Source organism: Lithobates pipiens, unplaced genomic scaffold (genome assembly GCF_037356315.1).
Source record: "Lithobates pipiens isolate NorthernLeopardFrog02 unplaced genomic scaffold, aLitPip1_a1.2 Scaffold_18, whole genome shotgun sequence".
In the NCBI taxonomy this organism is placed as follows: Eukaryota; Metazoa; Chordata; class Amphibia; order Anura; family Ranidae; genus Lithobates; species Lithobates pipiens.
The window spans coordinates 375,716,909-375,734,566 of NW_027507758.1; the positions used below are offsets into that span (position 1 = coordinate 375,716,909).

Sequence of the window (17,658 nt, forward strand, 5' to 3'; positions counted from 1 at the left end):
AGAATGTCTTGGTACATTTTTCCATTCACCCTTCCTTCAATGAAATTAAGTTTGTCAGTACCGTATGCTGAAAAAGAGCCCCATGCCATGATTTTCCCACCTCTAAATTTTGGTCTCATCTGACCAGAGTATATTCTCCCAGTATTTCACAGGTTTGTCTAAATGTTGTGCAGCAAACTTTAAACGAGCTTTAACATGCATTTTCTTCAGCAATAGAGTCTTGTGTGGTGAGCGTGCATACAGGCCATGGCGGTTGAGTGCATTACTTATTGTTTTCTTTGAAACAATTGTACCTGCTAATTCCATGTCTTTCTGAAGCTCTTGACAAGTGGTCCTTGGCTCTTGTATAACTCTTTCGATTTTTTTCACTCCTTTGTCAGAAATCTTGGGAGGAGCACCTGGTCATGAGCGCTTTATTGTGAAACTATATTATTTTTACTTCCATATTATGGCCCCAAAGTTTAGAAATCCTTCTGTAACCAATGCCATCAGTAGGTCTTGCAACAATAAGGAGGAGATGGTCTTAAGAGAGCTCTTTGCTTTTACCCATCATGAGATGTTGGGACATCTTTTTATAGGCCATCAGTTGAGACTGAACCAGCTGATATTAATTTGAACTGAAAAGGGCAGGATAGCTTTCTATTTACTGATCAATTTCACCTGGAGTTTTAGCTTTCCATGCCTTTTTGAACCTCCCTTACTTCAGGTGTTCAATAATTTTCCCCTGTGCCATTGCCTTTTATTACACATAACTTAATTTCTGAACTTATTTGTTTTGGTTTATTTGTATGTATATGTAGTACCCAGGTGTTTAGACAGGGTTTCTAACAAATTTAGTCTGCCAGGTAGTAATTGTCCTCACTAATTGTTAGGAGATTCACAGATTTACCCCTAATTCTGGAATTGCTGCACTTCTCTCTTCTGTCAATAGGTGGCATTAGATAGACAAGGGCATAGCAAGGACAGATTATGAATGGATGGGGTGTCTCAGCCAATAGGCGAGGGTTTCTTTAATTCCCTTGGCCTGCTGGGAGAGCCTATTTAGTCAGGTGATGGGGGTTCTGTATCACCTGGACTGGGTGGACATGTGTTATGTCGCCCAAGGCTGTTAGGTCAGAAGCCTAAGGCCTATCCCGGGGATACCTGGCTGCTAGACTGCCTAATGCCACGTACACATGATCGGAATTCTCATTGGAAAAAGCTCTGATGGTTTTCCCATCGGAATTCCGATGGAATTTCGCTCAAACTGTCTTGCCTACACACGGTCATACCAAATTCCGACGGTCAATAACACAGCAACATACAGCACATTCAATGGCACTATAAAAGGGAAGTTTAATGCTTCTGAGCATGTGTCGAATTGTTTCCGAGCATGCGTCGGAATTTTGCGTGTCGGAATTGCATACACGTGATCGGACAATCCGATAGAAAGGTTTTCCGTCTGAAAAATTAAGAACAGGCTCTCAATCTAAAGCCCGTCGGAAATGCAGACAGAAAAAGACCGATGAGCATACACACGGTCGAAAAATCAGATGAAAAGCTCCCATCGGACTGTTTCCATTGGAAATTCCGGCCGCATGTACGCGGCATTAGGCCAATCCAGGAGCAGTAGAAGCAGCGTGGGGTTGGGACTGAAACCGAATTGTGAAGGTTACCGGAGGCGTGGCACTTGAGGAGTATACAGTGAGATAAATGTGGAAAAGCTCAGGAGATCTGGTGATGACTGGGATCTGGAAGTCTAGTGAGAGACTGGGAGCTCAGTGAGTGAAGATCTACAGTGGGATACTGTGAGATAAGTAAAAGGACTGTTCAGTGTTACCAAGAGTTATGTACCACTACCGTTAGTGACTCTTGCAAGATGTTAAGTGTTATCCAGCTGGAAGCCTTCCACTGGATAGCTGTTTACCTATAGAAGTCTGGGAGTCTTCCAATTACCATTGCATCTACTCAAGAGTGTCCTGGCCCTAACCCTCTCTCCCCCAGTTCTGTTAAGAGACAATAAATCTCTTGTTTGCATTCAAAAAGTGACTGGCGCCCATTATTCTTCTTGCATCACACCCACCATGCCTGGTAACCCACGCTACAGGGAAGGATGTCAGATCTCTAACCCGTGAAGTCACCATTATGCCTTTGGGGCCCCAGGACTTTGCTACATATGGATTGCATGAGTTGTTACTGACGTAGTAAAAATTTCATGTCAATAGCACCTTTAGAAATATATCTACCTAGAAAAATAGTGTTCAATACTTATTTTCCCACTGTATATGAACTATTTTAGCTGCCAAAAAGTCGAACATTCTCGTTATTCACGTGATCTTGCCACATGGAACTGGTAGGCACCAGGCATGGACTGGCCATCGGGACTACCGGGAGTTTCCCGGTGGGCCGATGGCTCAGTGGGCCGGCTCCAGTGACAGCCTGTCACCTAGGGAGCACTGCTGCCTAGCTGGGAGGGTGCAGGCCAGCCCGGATCAGTTTGCCAGGCTGCGGGGCCGGCGCAGCTCTGCTGAAATAGTGCGGAGTGACTCTGACGGCCTGGAATGTCACTCACTGTGTGCGCCGTGCCGTGAGCCTAAGCATAATGTGCTCAGCCTCAATGTTCGGTGTGCGGGCTCCACGGCCTGTCCGGGCAGCGCTGTCTTTATGCACTATTCAGATTGGTGGTGAGTTGCCGCCGCCCGCCAATCACTGCAACCTCGCTGGCACTGTGTGCCATGTCAGCCAATGAGGTGCTGAAGCACAGGCACGGCGCTCCGCTCGCCTCAACGTGACGTCATCCCCTCCTCCAGGCTCAGTCCAGTCCCACCCACGACAGATCAGAGGAGCCCCCGCAGTCCCTGGCTGTTTGGACTGCCCCACGCGGTGTGCGATTGCTGAAGAGCCCGAAAGAGGCAAAGCACAGGGCTCTGGAGAAGTGAGGGCACATCCTTTACTGTTCTGCCCAAATTATAGGGTGGGTGATCCCATATTTCAACCTCAACAGGCTAATAGCTATTCTACACAGATTTTGTCTTCATCTTCACCCCATGTCCTCTTCATCCCCCAGTCATCTTCATCCCCCATGTCATCTTCATCCCCCCATGTCATCTTCATCCCCATGTCAGCCTCCTACCACTCCATCCCCCCATCATCTTCATCTCCCATGTCATCTTCATCCCCCCATGTCATCTTCATCCCCCCATGTCATCTTCATCCCCCCATGTCATCTTCATCCCCTCTGTCATCTTCATCCCCATGTCATCTTTATCCCCCAGTCATCTTCATCCCCCCGATTCATCTTCATCCCCCCATGTCCTCTTCATCCCACCATGTCATCTTCATCCCCCATGTCATCTTCATCCCCCCATGTTATCTTCATCCCCATGTCATCTTCATCCCCCAGTCATCTTCATCCCCCAGTCATCTTCATCCCCCAGTCATCTTCATCCCCATGTCATCTTCATCCCCCCATGTCATCTTCATCCCCCATGTCATCTTCATCCCCCAGTCATCTTCATCCCCCCATGTCATCTTCATCCCCTTTGTCATCTTCATCCCCATGTCATCTTCATCCCCATGTCATCTTCATGGGACTTTTTTGTTCTTTCAGTGAAACCATAGATACCCAAGTCCCTGCTCACCCATAGTACAGTGACTGGAATGTTTTTACCTATGTTTTTTTTTGCGCAATTGCATATAGTTTATATACTGTGGGCCGGTCTGGATGAAGTCCAGGGCCAAATCTTTGTCCCAGTCCAGCCCTGGTAGGCACTGTTGTTCACTGCAGAATTGCTGCCAAAGGCCAATCAGGAGTGTGAGTCCCCAGAGAGCCAAGGCTCTCTGAATCAAGAGGAGGGGCTAATCAGCTAAGTCTTAGGAGGGAGCTGGGGGGGGTTGCTGCACACAGAAGGTTTTATACCTTTATGCATAGAATACAAATCAGTGTACCTTTACAACCACTTTAATATATTTCCTTTAAAGAGCACAACTGTTTTCTCTAAGCCAAGTTTCCCACTCAGCACAGGAGGTAGCTATTGGCCAACTTCTGAAAGCAACCTTAAGGCAGGCATGTCACTATGTGTGGTATTGCACAAGAGTCTTCCACCATGGAAACATCCTCATGTCTGAGAGTTGGGTAGTGGCAGACAGTGTTATTGGATGGAAGCTTCATTATACATTTCATATCAGTGCAGCACAGTAACTAAGTGGTTAACTTTTTCCACCTGGCAACACTAGGGTCCTCAGTTTGAATCCCAAGCATGACACTACCTACATGGAGATTGCATGTTATTCCTGTGCTTGTGTGGAGTTTCCTCCCATACTCCAAAGACATGCTGGTAGGTTAATTGGTTCTTGTCTAACTTTGCTCTAGTATGTGTCTGTATGAATGTGAGTTAGGGATCTTAGATTGTAAGCTCCTTGAGGACAGGGATTGATGTGAATGTATAATAAATATGTAAAAGAGCTGCATAAATTGAAGGCACTATATAACTAAGTATCAGTAATAAATAATACAAAAAAATAACATGCATCACACATGCAGCATAGTAGATTGCAATCCTGTATATGCCTTCCTATTATAATCATATCTAAAAATAAAGGGCTATCATGCATGTTTATTTACTTTTTCATATCTAGAACATAAGCTACCTGCAAATAAATATTTAAACAGCATGTTAAACATCATCAGTGCATTTTTCTGATATCATTGTAATTAGTTCTGCAGAATGGGGAAAGTGAAATGAATGCCAAGACTCGTTTCCGCTTGAGACAGCTGCGAAAATCCTACACAGTAGCGGCTAGTGGAAATGCACGTTGTCTATACTGCTATCAAATCTCTGCCTGATGGCTGAGGTGAAGAATGTGACACACCAGGCATAGTGACAAACTTTACTGGAAGCCTGCTCTTCCCTAACCTCATTTACTTCCTGTCCATATCTCTTCCAGGAAACAATGACTAAGAGCAGATTGTTTCCTCTCAAACTTTCCACTTTGCAGTGATTGGGAGTCATGGCCCTTTTATGCATAGGACATAAAATAAGCGAACCTCGTGTTAGTTATGTAAACAAAGCTTAATACAAGAGCTTGTAGTAATGGTTCAAACTAAATGTGCATAACCCTCAACACTTTTTCTGAGTCAATGCCATAGATTACTGTTTTTCTGTCAGGAAGAGGCACTTCCTGTTTTAAAGCCACAAGTCATGTCTTGCTGTGCCCTAAAGGCCACCAGAGTTTGCCTTATTTGTCAGTATATTGTATGCAGTCTGTTCCCTGAGCTTCCAGAGAAGGCAGGGTGAAGACAGCTTGTTCTTAACCCCTGTCTTAGCGAATATTATGCGTTAATTGTCCTTAAGTTTATAACGATTATTATAAACTATTAGAAAGTTGTGTACAGTAGTTGATTCTTTAATCGTTTTAAATATTTTTTGGGTTTCAGGTTTAAGCATAGCTCCCAACTGTCTCTTTGGAGGGCAAGTTCCTCTTTGGGAATTCAATCCTTCTATTCATTGTTACTTCTCAGTTGTTTTCTTTTTTAGGTTGAATATGTATTAGAAAAAAATACAATAAAAGGAAAGGAGTGGCAATTAACAGCTCCATATTAATGTAGAAATACAGCGATGCTAATTCAACAAAAATAAGCATTCAAAGCACATATGTTTACAAATTTGTATAAGACATAATTAAGCCCTAGGGCCAGTATTATACATTAAATTAAAGACAAAATTGGTAAACCTGAACCATTGGGTCCACCAGGGGCCTGTCAAAGAGTCGAGGAGTAGCGATAATAAACAGGGATAAAGGAGTAGGAGAGAGGACTGAAAAAAGAAGAGAAAAAGAAATCAGGAGGAGAGGAAGAGAAAGATATGGGCTAAGAGGCTGGACTGTCCATTTTTTGCCTCACAAAATCTGAATTATACTGCTGAAAGTATTATACTACTTTAACCAGTCATTTAACATCTAAATTATTTCATCTGCTATTATGAAAAGCCGGTATAAAGTAAAAGTAATATTGAAAAATACTTCTGGGTTTAACCAATTATTTTCTATGTATTAATTCTTCCTGGCCTGTGTACTTACACCTAAAAAGAGAAAAAAAAACTTCTTACTATCTCTCAAACAACAAATACCAAGAATCAGGCTACAACATTTTAAAATGATGGTACAGGACCCACCTTATCTTGCATTTCATATACCCTAATGACCCATACACACGGTTGGAAATTCAGACGGAAAAAGTCAGATCGGATTATGTTGTCCGAAAATCCGATCGTGTGTGGGCTCTATCTGACTTTTTCTGTCGGAATTTCCGACGGAAAAAGTTTAAGAGCTGGATCTAAAATTTTCCGACAACAAAATCCGATCGTGTGTAGAGAATTCCGACGCACAAAGTGCCATGCATGCTCAGAAAAAATTTGGAGACGAAAGCTATTGGCTGCTGACCTCTACGTAGTCCCGTCGTACGTGTATAACGTCACCTCATTCCAAATGATCAGATTTTCTGACAACTTTGTGCGACCGTGTGTATGAAAGACAAGTTTCGGCGAAAATCTGTTGGAAAAAATCCCACGGATTTTGTGGTCGGAATGTCCGACCGTGTGTATGAGGCATTACAGATACTCAACTGACCAATGTTGGCCCTGTCCTACACTGGGAAGCTTCTTTGCAAAAATTTACAACCACTCAATCCCCAAAGACCCAACTTTTTTTTCTGCTGGGCAATAACACTCTCCCTCTGTAAATGTATAAAAGATCAATACTAATACTTGGTAATGCAGCACATGACACTGTGGAAGCGCCTGCCTCTTTCCCCCCATCTGCAGGTCTCTGGTTTGATTACATCAAAACCATGGAAGACCTCCCTAGTTCTCTTAGGAGTACTGTCTCAAAATTGAAAGATATGATAAACCCTGGAATTTTGTGCTCAGCCCTTCCTTCTCTGAGCTGGCCGCTCAGCTGTTGGTTAATTGCCAGCTCCTATCTCTCAGTGACTCACCTGTTTATGATATCCTGCACGTCAATCCTGCTTACTTAAGCCATCCAGCCCAGATGATCTCTGCCTTTGCCTGGTCAACATCACAGAGATTCTCTCCTGCTTGCCTGTTAAAGACTTGCTTGGCTGACGTTCCTTCTGGCTCCAGATCCTGCTTGCCGTTCCACTATTTCTGGCTTCCTGACTTTCTGGCTTGTACCTGGTGGTTGAGCCCAGTATGCAGGGAGCGGCTCCTTATATTCATCTGGCTCAAGAACCCCTGATAGAGCGGACAGGGGCTCCGAAGTGCAAAGGGGCACAAGTGCCTGACAGGTTAGCTGATGCCGGGGCTAGTCCGGACCTCCGAAGCATTGTGAGGAGACTGGTCGCAGGCTAGAACAGTTGCCGAGCAGGAAGCAGGATCAGACTGGAAGTTGGAGACAGCCGGCAGCAGGGAGGTGTTCTGTAGTTCAAGCTGGTAGCTGAAGACAACAGACAGCAGGGAGGTGTCCTGTAGTTCCGGCTGGTAGCTGAATAGAACAGACAGCAGGGAGGTGTTCTGTAGTTCAGGACACAAGCAGGTGCAGGCAGCCTGGGTCATACACTGCCGGACAGATCAGGTACAGGAGCAGAAGCCAAAGAAAAGTTGTGGTGCTGGCCAGGACGGTAACAGGTGGACAGCAAATGGACCAAGGGAGAGGCAGAAGAAACGTCAGGACAAGCTGGGATCAGAGACTGTCAGCAAGCAGGGATGGTCAAGAACAAGCTGGGAAACAGGAATCAGATAAGTAATATAAACAAGCAGCAAGGGTCACAGGAAACGCTGTAGACCGGACAGCAAGGTGACAGTCTCCTTTAAATAGCGGCAAGTGCTGTCACAAAGTGCACGCGCGCGCCGTCATTCATGCTATTGCGAATGCGCGTGCTCCGGACGGCTCTTTTAATGGGAACCCTGTGCACAGGTATTCTTCTGCCATTCTGATTGCTGGAACGTCTTTATTGACACTCGTTCTGATTCATGGTTTCTGACAGTAGGGAAAGGCCATGAATTCAGAAGATGCAGTCAATCCACTTAGTAGTATTTTTTCCATATTGGATGAGTAGGATCACCACATGGATCAGTTTGCCATGGCATTACAGATTTTCCTGAATCGCGCTGCTCACCTGGAATCTCCCACTGTGGCTGCTCTGGTACAACCTGTGTTGCGGGCCATCCCTACTGCTGCTCCAGTCTCTGTGCAGGCACCCTCCTTGAGTATTACCTCTATAAGAAGCGATTTGGGGTGATCAAATCCAATGCGGAGGGTTTCTCAACCAGGTTGAGATATACTTTGAGATGCTGCACCAAGCGTTTCCCACGGACAGAAGCAAAGTAGGCTTTGTGATATCTTTGTTTTCTGAGAGAGCCTTGGCCTGGGAAAACCCTCTATGGGAGACACAAAACCCCATTGTTCTGAGGTACCCAGAGTTTGTGGCTTCTTTTAAAAGGGTATTTGACGTTCCCACACGCTCCGATTCTGCTACCAAGTGCCTCATGTCCATCAAACAGAGTACAGGAACTGTTGCCGATTACACCATTGAATTCCATACTTTGGCAGCAGAGTTTGCTTACAACAATAAGGCCACCGTGACTGCTTTTTCTCATGGTCTCTTGGATACCATCAAAGATGAGATAGCAGCCCGAGATATATCCACTGAGCTGGAGAAGTTGATCACATTTGCCATCCTCATTGACTCCAGACTCAGAGAAAGACTCTCTTTTAAGGAGCGCTTGCAGAAGCCTCCTGTACATTTGTCTCCAAGCTTTGCAGTCCCACCCTTGCCTCCCTCACCTTCCATGCCTCCTGGTACTGAGTTGGTCAGTGAAGGTAAACCCATGCACTTGGGCTTCACGCATCTCTCTGCAGCTGAGAGAGCCCTTAGGAGGAGTGAGAGATTGTGCCTCTATTGTGGCCAGGCAGGTCACTTTTTGAAGTCTTGTCCTACCCATCCAGGGAACGTCCGAACCTTGAGGTCCTGTCACAAACAGGCTTAGGTGGAGTTGTTTCGTCCCCAGTTATCCAGAAGGATCAGCCCCTGGTTCTGCTTACCCTTTCTTGGGCTGAATCGTCCGTCAAGATACAGGCTGTAATCAACTCTGGGGCTGCAGGCCTGTTCATTGATGCTGCCTTGGTATCAAAGCTCTTGATTCCGCTGCAGCTGTGTGCCACTCCACTTGCCATTGGGGTTCTTGATGGGAGACCTCTACAGCCTGCCCATGTGACTCATGAGACAACTCCATTGTCCATGGCTGTAGGGGCTCTACACCATAAGATAATGCAATTCTAAATTATTTCCTCACCTAAATTTTTGCTGGTTACTGGTTATCTTTGGTTACAGGGGCACAACCCTTCTTTCGATTGGCTTCATGCTGAGGTTCTCTCCTCATCGCCACAATGCAGTAAGACATGCTTTCAGAAGGTGGCTAAGGTCCTGTGCATCTCTTCAATCTTCTACTGTGATTTCAGAAATGTCTTTGACAAAGATCAAGCCGGTAGTTTGCCTCCACACCGGTCGTATGATTGCGCAATTGACCTTCAACCTGGTGCCATACCCCCTCACCTCTGTGGCTGGGTTTACCCTTTGTCGGTCTTGGAGGATAGGGCCATGGAGGAGTATGTTGCAGATGCACTTTCTCGAGGTTTCATCCGCAAATCCTCATCTCATGCTGGTGCTGGTTTCTTCTTTGTGAAGAAGAGTGGTGAACTGAGACCTTCTATTGATTTATAGGGGTCTCAATCATCTCACAATTAAAAATGCTTATTCAATTCCATTGATTAAGCAACGGTTTTCACAAAGCTTGATTTGAGAGGGGCATACAATTTTGTGAGGATTAAGGAGGGTGACGAATGGAAAACTGCGTTTAATACCAGAACAGGCCATTATGAGTACCTCGTAATGCCATTTGGCCTTTATAACGCTCTGTCAGTTTTTTCAGGAGTTTATCCGCGATGTCGTCCGAAACTTGTTGCAGCTATGTGTGGTGGTTTATCTTGATGATATCCTCATATTTTCCAAGTCCCTAGAGAGCCACCACACAGATGTCTGTTGTGTGCTTCGAAAGCTGAGAGAAAATAATCTCTATTGTAAGTTGGAGAAGTGCGAGTTCCATCGTGAACAGGTTAAATTCCTGGGTTATGTAATTTCCACTGCTGGTATTTCGATGTACCTAGTGAAACTTTCAGCAGTCCTACAGTGGCCCCTCCTTGTAGGTATACATCCACTACAACTTTTCTTGGCTTTGCCAATTATTATCGGAAGTTTATTCGTAACTTCTCGTCCCTGGCCAAATCCCTGACCCTTGGCCAAACCCTTGACTGATATGACTAGAATAAACGGTAACCCACAGAGTTGGCCAGCGCCAGCAACAACACTCCGATAGGAGCCAGGCCTATATAATGGGAGCTCTCTCCTATTGTTTGGCTGCATGATGGTGCTGACAGTGGCGGTGTAATTCACTTGAAGTTGGATCAATGTAAGACTTATGTGGAACTCTGGGTAATTTCTAATTCGCTGCAATGCAACATCTTTTTGTTTTACACCTAATCTTCCACTTGTTATTAATCCTTAGGGATTTCGGGCTTTGATTAAGCCTGATGAATTATAATATACCTCACCTGTATTTGATTGGACTCTCAGTCTAAATGATGAAATGTCTTTTCATATCTCAACCATCTTAGCAGGGTGAGTTTTTCTATTGACCGTCTTGATTCTATGCTCTCAATGGTAGTTATAGTTGTGTATACATAACTAAATACACAGCATTTAGAAAATGCCACCCAAGTTATCAGCTTTTTCCACCAGCCAAAACTATTACACGGGCTCTCTCTTTGCCTTTTTTCCTAGGGTTCATTTATTTAATACTACAGAAAACGCAGCAAAAATATGGCTAATAGTGGAGAAAAGTTGAGTGGAGGTTAAAGATTAGACACATGCATAGCTTGATACTCTGGAAACCTGTACTCTCACCTATTCTTGCTCAGTTTATGTTCACCCCCTAAGCTCATGAGGAGTTATGGGCACAAGATCCTTCACAGGACATCTAACTTAAGATCATCATGTGAATTTTACTCAAAAAGAAACTGTCATGTCATCTTAGCATGGGGAATCTAATGACGTGTACACACAAATGGACTTTCTGTCAGAAAAGGTCAGACGGAATCATTTTATCGGATATTCCGATCATGTGTAGGCTTCATCTGATTTTTTTCCTTCAAAAATTCTGACGGACCTAGAAATAGAACATGTTTTAAATCTTTCCGACGGAATCAATTTCTATTGGGAAAACCGTTTGTCTGTATACTATTCCAACAGACCAAATACGACGCAAGGGCAGCTATTGGCTACTGGCTATTGAACTTCTTTTTCTAGTCCCGTCGTACATCATCGTACATCATCGTGTTCGAATAGAACAGACTTTGGTGTGATTGTGTGTAGGCAAGTCTGTCGGAAAGACCATCAGAGTTTATTCTGATGGAAAGTCCGGTCGTGTGTAGACGGCATAACACTTACAACAACTACACGGTTCCATGCATCAGAGGGGGCGGAGTCACCGGGTGGCCCCGCCCTCCATTATAAAAGAACTGTCAGAAGAAGAGAAGCGTCACACAGCGGGAGCCACCCATTGCGTGGAGCGCGGATTTTTGAGGGGGACCCCACGCCATTTTTTTGTCACAGGGTTCCCCTTAAAATCCATGCCTGACCTGAAGGGCCTGGTATGGATTTTGAGGGGGCCCCGAAGCCATTTCTTTTTGGCACGGGTTCCCCTTAATATCCATACCAGACCCGAAGGGCCTGGTATGGAATTTCGGGGGACCCCCACACATTTTTTTTTCTTAATTATTTTTTTTCTTAATGCTAATGCTAACATGACCTGTGTGCAATGCAAATAGCCTTAAAAAAAAAACATAGAAAACGTACAACATTAGAATCCTACTATAGCTTGCAGTCGAAATATTCGACTGGGAATTGCAGCATCATAAGTGAGTTTCGCTGCCGTCGAATCTTCTTTAAACATTCTGACAGACACCATAAGCCTTTAATGACATATTCGACCGTAATTCATTTGGATTTTTGGACGAATGCAATGCAATTTTACAAAAAAACAAAGCTGTTTATCTCTCCCTTTACCTCAACTGGCTACTATGCTAAGGACTTGGAACAGAAGAAATTTTCCCCCGAGTAACACATCTTTATTAACTTAGGGGGGTTTATTATATGTATGGTTAATATCTGTTGCTAATTTAAGGTACCATTTTTTGAATAAACGAAGAACTGTTATTTATTTTAAACATATAGCGTATAAAGCAGCAATTAGAACAGCAATCCACATTTATAAAGTGCAACTCTGTTATTTACAGTTGTGCTAACGGTGGGCAACACTAATTTGAAAGCATTGTTTTTTTACTGTCTATACACTAGGAATGCATTGAGCTGTGCATTCCAATGCATATGGTGTGAACGAGCCCTTAAAGTGATAGTAATTGCAGATTATTTACTTACCTGCTCTGTGCAGGGGTTTTCCACAGAGCAGCCCCAATCCTCCTCTTCTTGGGTCCCCCGTTGGGACTCCTGGCCCCTCCTTCCCTCCTACTGAGTGCCCCCATAGCAAGCAGCAGCTGCACACAAAAGGTTTTTACCTTCATGCATTGAATGCATGAAGGTAAAAAACCTTGGGCCTTTACAACCACTTTAATTAATCTGTCTAAGCCCACTTTGATTTTTAAATTGGTTGTAAACCCTCTTAAAAAAAAATCCTGCAAGATAAAGGCATAATGAATTAGTATGCATAGCATACTAGCTAATTATGAATTACTTACCTGAGAACGAAGCCCCCGCAGACGTCCTCGTCTCCCCCTCCGGCCGGCGACATCTATCCTGGATGTTACTTCTGGGTATCACGGCTCCGGCGCTGTGATTCACCGGAGCCGCGATGATGTCACTCCCGAGCATGCTCGGGAGCTGCCGGGAACGGCACAGTACAACTGAAGCAGCGGCATGTATGTGCCATTGCTTCAGTTGGCTTAAGTGCGCATGTGCCACATGATGTAGGCACATACAAATACAGGGATATCTCCTTAACCATGCAGGTTTAGGAGATATCCAGTGCAGCTACAGGTAAGCCTAATTATAGGCTTGCTTGTCATTTAAAGTAGTTGTAAAGGGTTTACAACCACTTTAATGTAATGCAAATTCAGTTTAAAGTTTGCTGGTATATGTAGTTATTCCCAGGTTGTTCACTTTCATCTATGGTGCCCATCTTGTGGCCTGAGGGTGACATGTGGCCTTTTGGTACTTATTATCTGGCCTTTGAGCCCAAGCAGGCAATAGTCAGACAATGGATTTTTTTTACAGTTAGTGCCAAAACTAGTTGATTTCATTTGAAAAATGAATGGTGATTTATAAGTGAAATTTTCTATATATGCTAGAATGGACAATTTTCATATTCAGAAGCCACAGATTAGTATATTTCCTGAATTGTGTGATTAACACATATTGGTTTACATTTTATTCATTTTATGTTCAAATATCTATTTAGGGAAGCCTTTTTAACCAGGGTGCCTAGGCTAAATGCATAAAATTGCCCAAAAATTATATACAAGCCAGCATGTGGAAGAAGCATGCCTTTTAGATGCATAAAAGCCTCAGGTTTTCATTGTGCACCAATAAAACCTTCTAACTGCCGGCGTCCTTACAACCAATAATGCCATCCGTTGATAAGAAGGACAACAGGCTTGCTCAGCATCCTTGTTTGCCCCTCCCCTGCCCCTCTCTGTCAGTATTGGTGTCACATTAGCGGACTGAGGGAGAAGATGAACATTGAATACTAGACAATACCAATGTGCAAAGGTTCTGTTTGAAAAGAATAAATTACCTCTAATGTTTGGTATCCTATGTGTGTGGATGTTGCTGTAATATGTAAAAATTACGGTAGTTTTGTTTTCTACATTTAAGAATGGGGTACCCCAAGCTTGTTTAGAATTTAAAGGATGCCTTGGCTGAAAAAAGGTTGAGAGGATTTAGGGTGTTATCATTTCTAGATTTGTAGGTCTAAATATTTTGCACCAAGGGAGACTTTAACATTTTGGCTAACATATGGATTTGATTTTTCCATATTTCAAGAAATGAAAAATATAATCCCAATTCTACCTCACTTTATGTAGCCAGGTTTTGCACATGTGTCTTAATGCCTCTTTAAACATAGAATTATGGCCTCCCAGTAAAAAAATACATGCTGCAGCCCTTAATAATAAGATTTTTCTCTTAGTCCCCTTTCAAAGTACCACAAAAACAAGTAGAGCCTGCCAGTGAAGTCCAGCTATTGCAGCTTCTTGTGATTGGGGTGGCAACAATGCTACACTGCTCCTGATTTTAGAGCAGAGTTGCCGCTCTCATGTAGACTTTACGTGCTTGCACTACAGTGGGATTAATTGCAGGGGGCACCTGGCCAAACATAGTCCTGTCCACTGGTTTTTAGTTACACAGCACTGCCTCTGCTGTTCAAATCCTCCCACTGAAAGCTGCAGTGTCTGGGAAGGAAGGCATATGAGACACAGAAAAAAGGATATGGTTTAGTCAAAAAAGGCAGGAGAAGTTTTTTTTTATTACTTTATGAGACTTGTACATAGCATAGCAACTGGATTTGGTACTTATTTAGAATGTCATGTAGGAGCCCTTAGTTGCACTTTATAATAGGGAGGCATGGGAGTAAAAATGTCCTTACAGCAGCCATGTTTATATAAGAGGACAATACATAGAATGATAAAAAAAATAACTCCAAGCCCTCTGCTGGTTTGTCACTCTGCAATTCCTATCCACACAAAATTGTTTAGCACACCACCATGCAGAAAATATAAGTTGATCATGTCAATGTGCCATGGTTGAACTGACATCTAGAAGCCCAACAGCTTTGCTGTATATGCAGATGTTTTTAGTCTGGTCAAGCTGTGACCAGGGACCACATATGCAGAATAATTGTATGTGACATACTTAGGGCTGAATTTCCATTTGTGGAGCCTGTAGACCCACAACCTGGGCATGTCAGGGACATATGCTGTGGTTTTACCAAGCTCAACATTACTTAGCTACACTCAGAAGAAAGTGTCTGGTATGGACACTCCTGCCTCAGTGCCACCTCCCAACCATGCTTCCATGAGCACTGCCTGAAGGAGCCTTCTAAGTCTGCCTCGTGGACAGCAAGGCCCTTCACACAATTTTTGGCCTCCAAAGCAATATCACTATCCTGGGATCATCTCTTTAACACAAACATGTTATTGTTTGAATGTTCCTAACCTGCTCTAAAAGATTTACAGTGTGTGTATCAAGTGCCTGTAACTAATTATGATGGGGAAAACATGTGGCCAACTAATATCTCTTTTCTATTGAGCACAGGTCTACTATGGATAATGTTAAGTCCTTGAACTGCTGTATACTGATGAAATTTGGCCAGTCTTTATTGGTTGCTAAGAGGCTTTACAGATAGTTTATATTCAGCATGCTTTAAGGAATAAAGACCACAGTTTATTATTAGTAATTTTTGTATGGGGCTGCAGGAGAGCAGTTATTCTTCTGTTCTGTGGGTATCTCATAGTCACTGCAGCTATGTTTGTTTGGTCTTCAGAATGTTTAGTATAAGAGGTTTCAGATAATAACAGATTTTAGTCCTGTTTTATATGTATAGCCTCTTTGTGCATGCATATTTCCTTTTGTAGTGCACAGTTTGTAAACTGAGACACTTATAATCAGGAGTACTATAAATATGTTTCATGAAATGGTTTTATTATTAGCACTTGTTCAGCTATTTAAATTGTTTGACTTGCCAGTGATCATTTTAACATTACGTAAACCCAGGATCTGGGCAAAAATATCTTTAAGGTTTGTGGAAAGCAGTACACTTAAACTGGATTGGGATTTTGGTACAGATGTACAGTATGCTGCAGTCTATATTTATGCCAATGTGGTGCAGAGCACATATCTATACCACGCTTCTTGTCTTGCAGCGGGAACACATGAAAAGTACTTAATTTAGACATGTTTGCATTCCAGACATTGAAAATAGATTGTAGTCAAACAAGCACCTTTATCTTATTTATGCAACTGAATATATTAAATTAGATGACATAATAAAAATAATATTAGCTCTATATCTAGAGTACTTACTATTTATATCCATCCCCAGCCAGCTCCTATATGGTTTCCATTGTGGTGTTGTTGGAAGAACATATATCCATGATCCAGGTCCATTTATACAGCAAGCAAAGAATTGATATAGACAAAGACAGTGAATGTGGAAGATGGGAATTATGGGCAGGATTGAGACATTGAAGAGGCTTGATTAGACTACAGTGGTCAAAAATGGTCCAAATATATAAGACTGAAGAAAACCAAATGTTAATTTTGACAACTACAAGGTTACAAAAGATGATTAGAAATAGACTGGTGTCTCAGAATCTGTGTCTAATGTAGGAAAAAGAAAAAGAGCAAACATGATCTCCACTCCTTGCCAGGGACCAGAAACATCCACATCCTGTTGTTCTGAGAGATGTCAGGGCACTGGGCAAAATGAGAAAATGGTCCTATGTGTGACAGAGCACTTATCTCAGAGACATTCCTGTTGTCAAGACATGGGGGAGGAACGGAAGGAGGAAAGAAAACTTGGCAATAAATTTACTGAACTTTCCTATTGTTGCAAAATGCAACTTACAGGTGCACCTTTGGCTGCAGCTATTAATTAGCATCAATGCAATCACATATATTGGTCAACACCAGAAGTGCCAACAAATCAAGAGTCACAATGATTTATTTAAAAAAAATACATATGTACAGGAACACTGCATGTGTTTTTTTAAAAATAAATGGTCATAATTAATAGGCTGGTTTCACCAAATTCACTTTTATAATTACTTCTTAATTTTATCTGACAAGTTTCATTATAATACGCAGACCAGGGCAAATTCACAGATTTTGGTGAGCAAGTGCAATTTTTTTAAAGGGACCCCAAGGACCTCTCTCTGTAGTGCCTGGTAGTGTGTTCTGTTAATAATAAGTGTCACTAATCTGACAATGACATATGTAGACCAGACATGGCTGTGCTGTGTGGCAGAGCTGTGCAACTAGCTGGACTAGATGGACATAAAAAATTTTTTGCCAGGTAAAAATTATCCCATAGATGTACCCCCTCTGTGAATTTAGTGGTTAGTTTGGAGTTCAGCTTTAAAGATCTGATACTGGATTTGTGTAACCGTCACATGGACACAGATTTTCTAGGTTTAGTTTGTCTCAACAGCCTCCCCCTTGCATCCCTGAGCCCTATAGCAGCTGCATAGCCTGCTGTGTCTATAGTTACTCCACTAGTCCCAGGAGTAAAAAATACTGTAAAGTGTATATATAGTGATATGGGGGGATTAGACTCAGAGATGGTGAGCATTTTTAAGTCAGTCTATGTCAGATAGGAACTATAATTAAGAGCTTATTGACAAACCTTTATTAAAACATAAAGTTCACTTCAGACTGTTTGCCCATGCTGGGGTTTTTCTGCAACAACCATACATAATGAAAAAATGCTAGCCCACCTGGCTACACTTCAGCGATACTGCTGCTGTTAGCACTAGACTCCCTGACAATGGGTTCTTCAGGCTCACTTAGCCTTCAGTCACAGCACCGTGCTGTAT

General features: G+C 42.9%; 1 protein-coding gene across 1 annotated transcript in view; it reads right to left on the reverse strand.

Annotated features, from left to right (window-relative positions):
• The window catches only part of LOC143988288 (uncharacterized), a 44,482-nt gene extending 27,956 nt beyond the window's left edge, over positions 1-16,526 (reverse strand). The window contains exon 1 of the mRNA XM_077487741.1: positions 16,148-16,526. Within this exon, the coding sequence (XP_077343867.1) occupies positions 16,148-16,160 (13 nt within the window). The 5' untranslated portion in view covers positions 16,161-16,526. The remainder of the gene's footprint in view (positions 1-16,147) is intronic.
• Between the last annotated feature and the right edge of the window lie 1,132 nt (positions 16,527-17,658).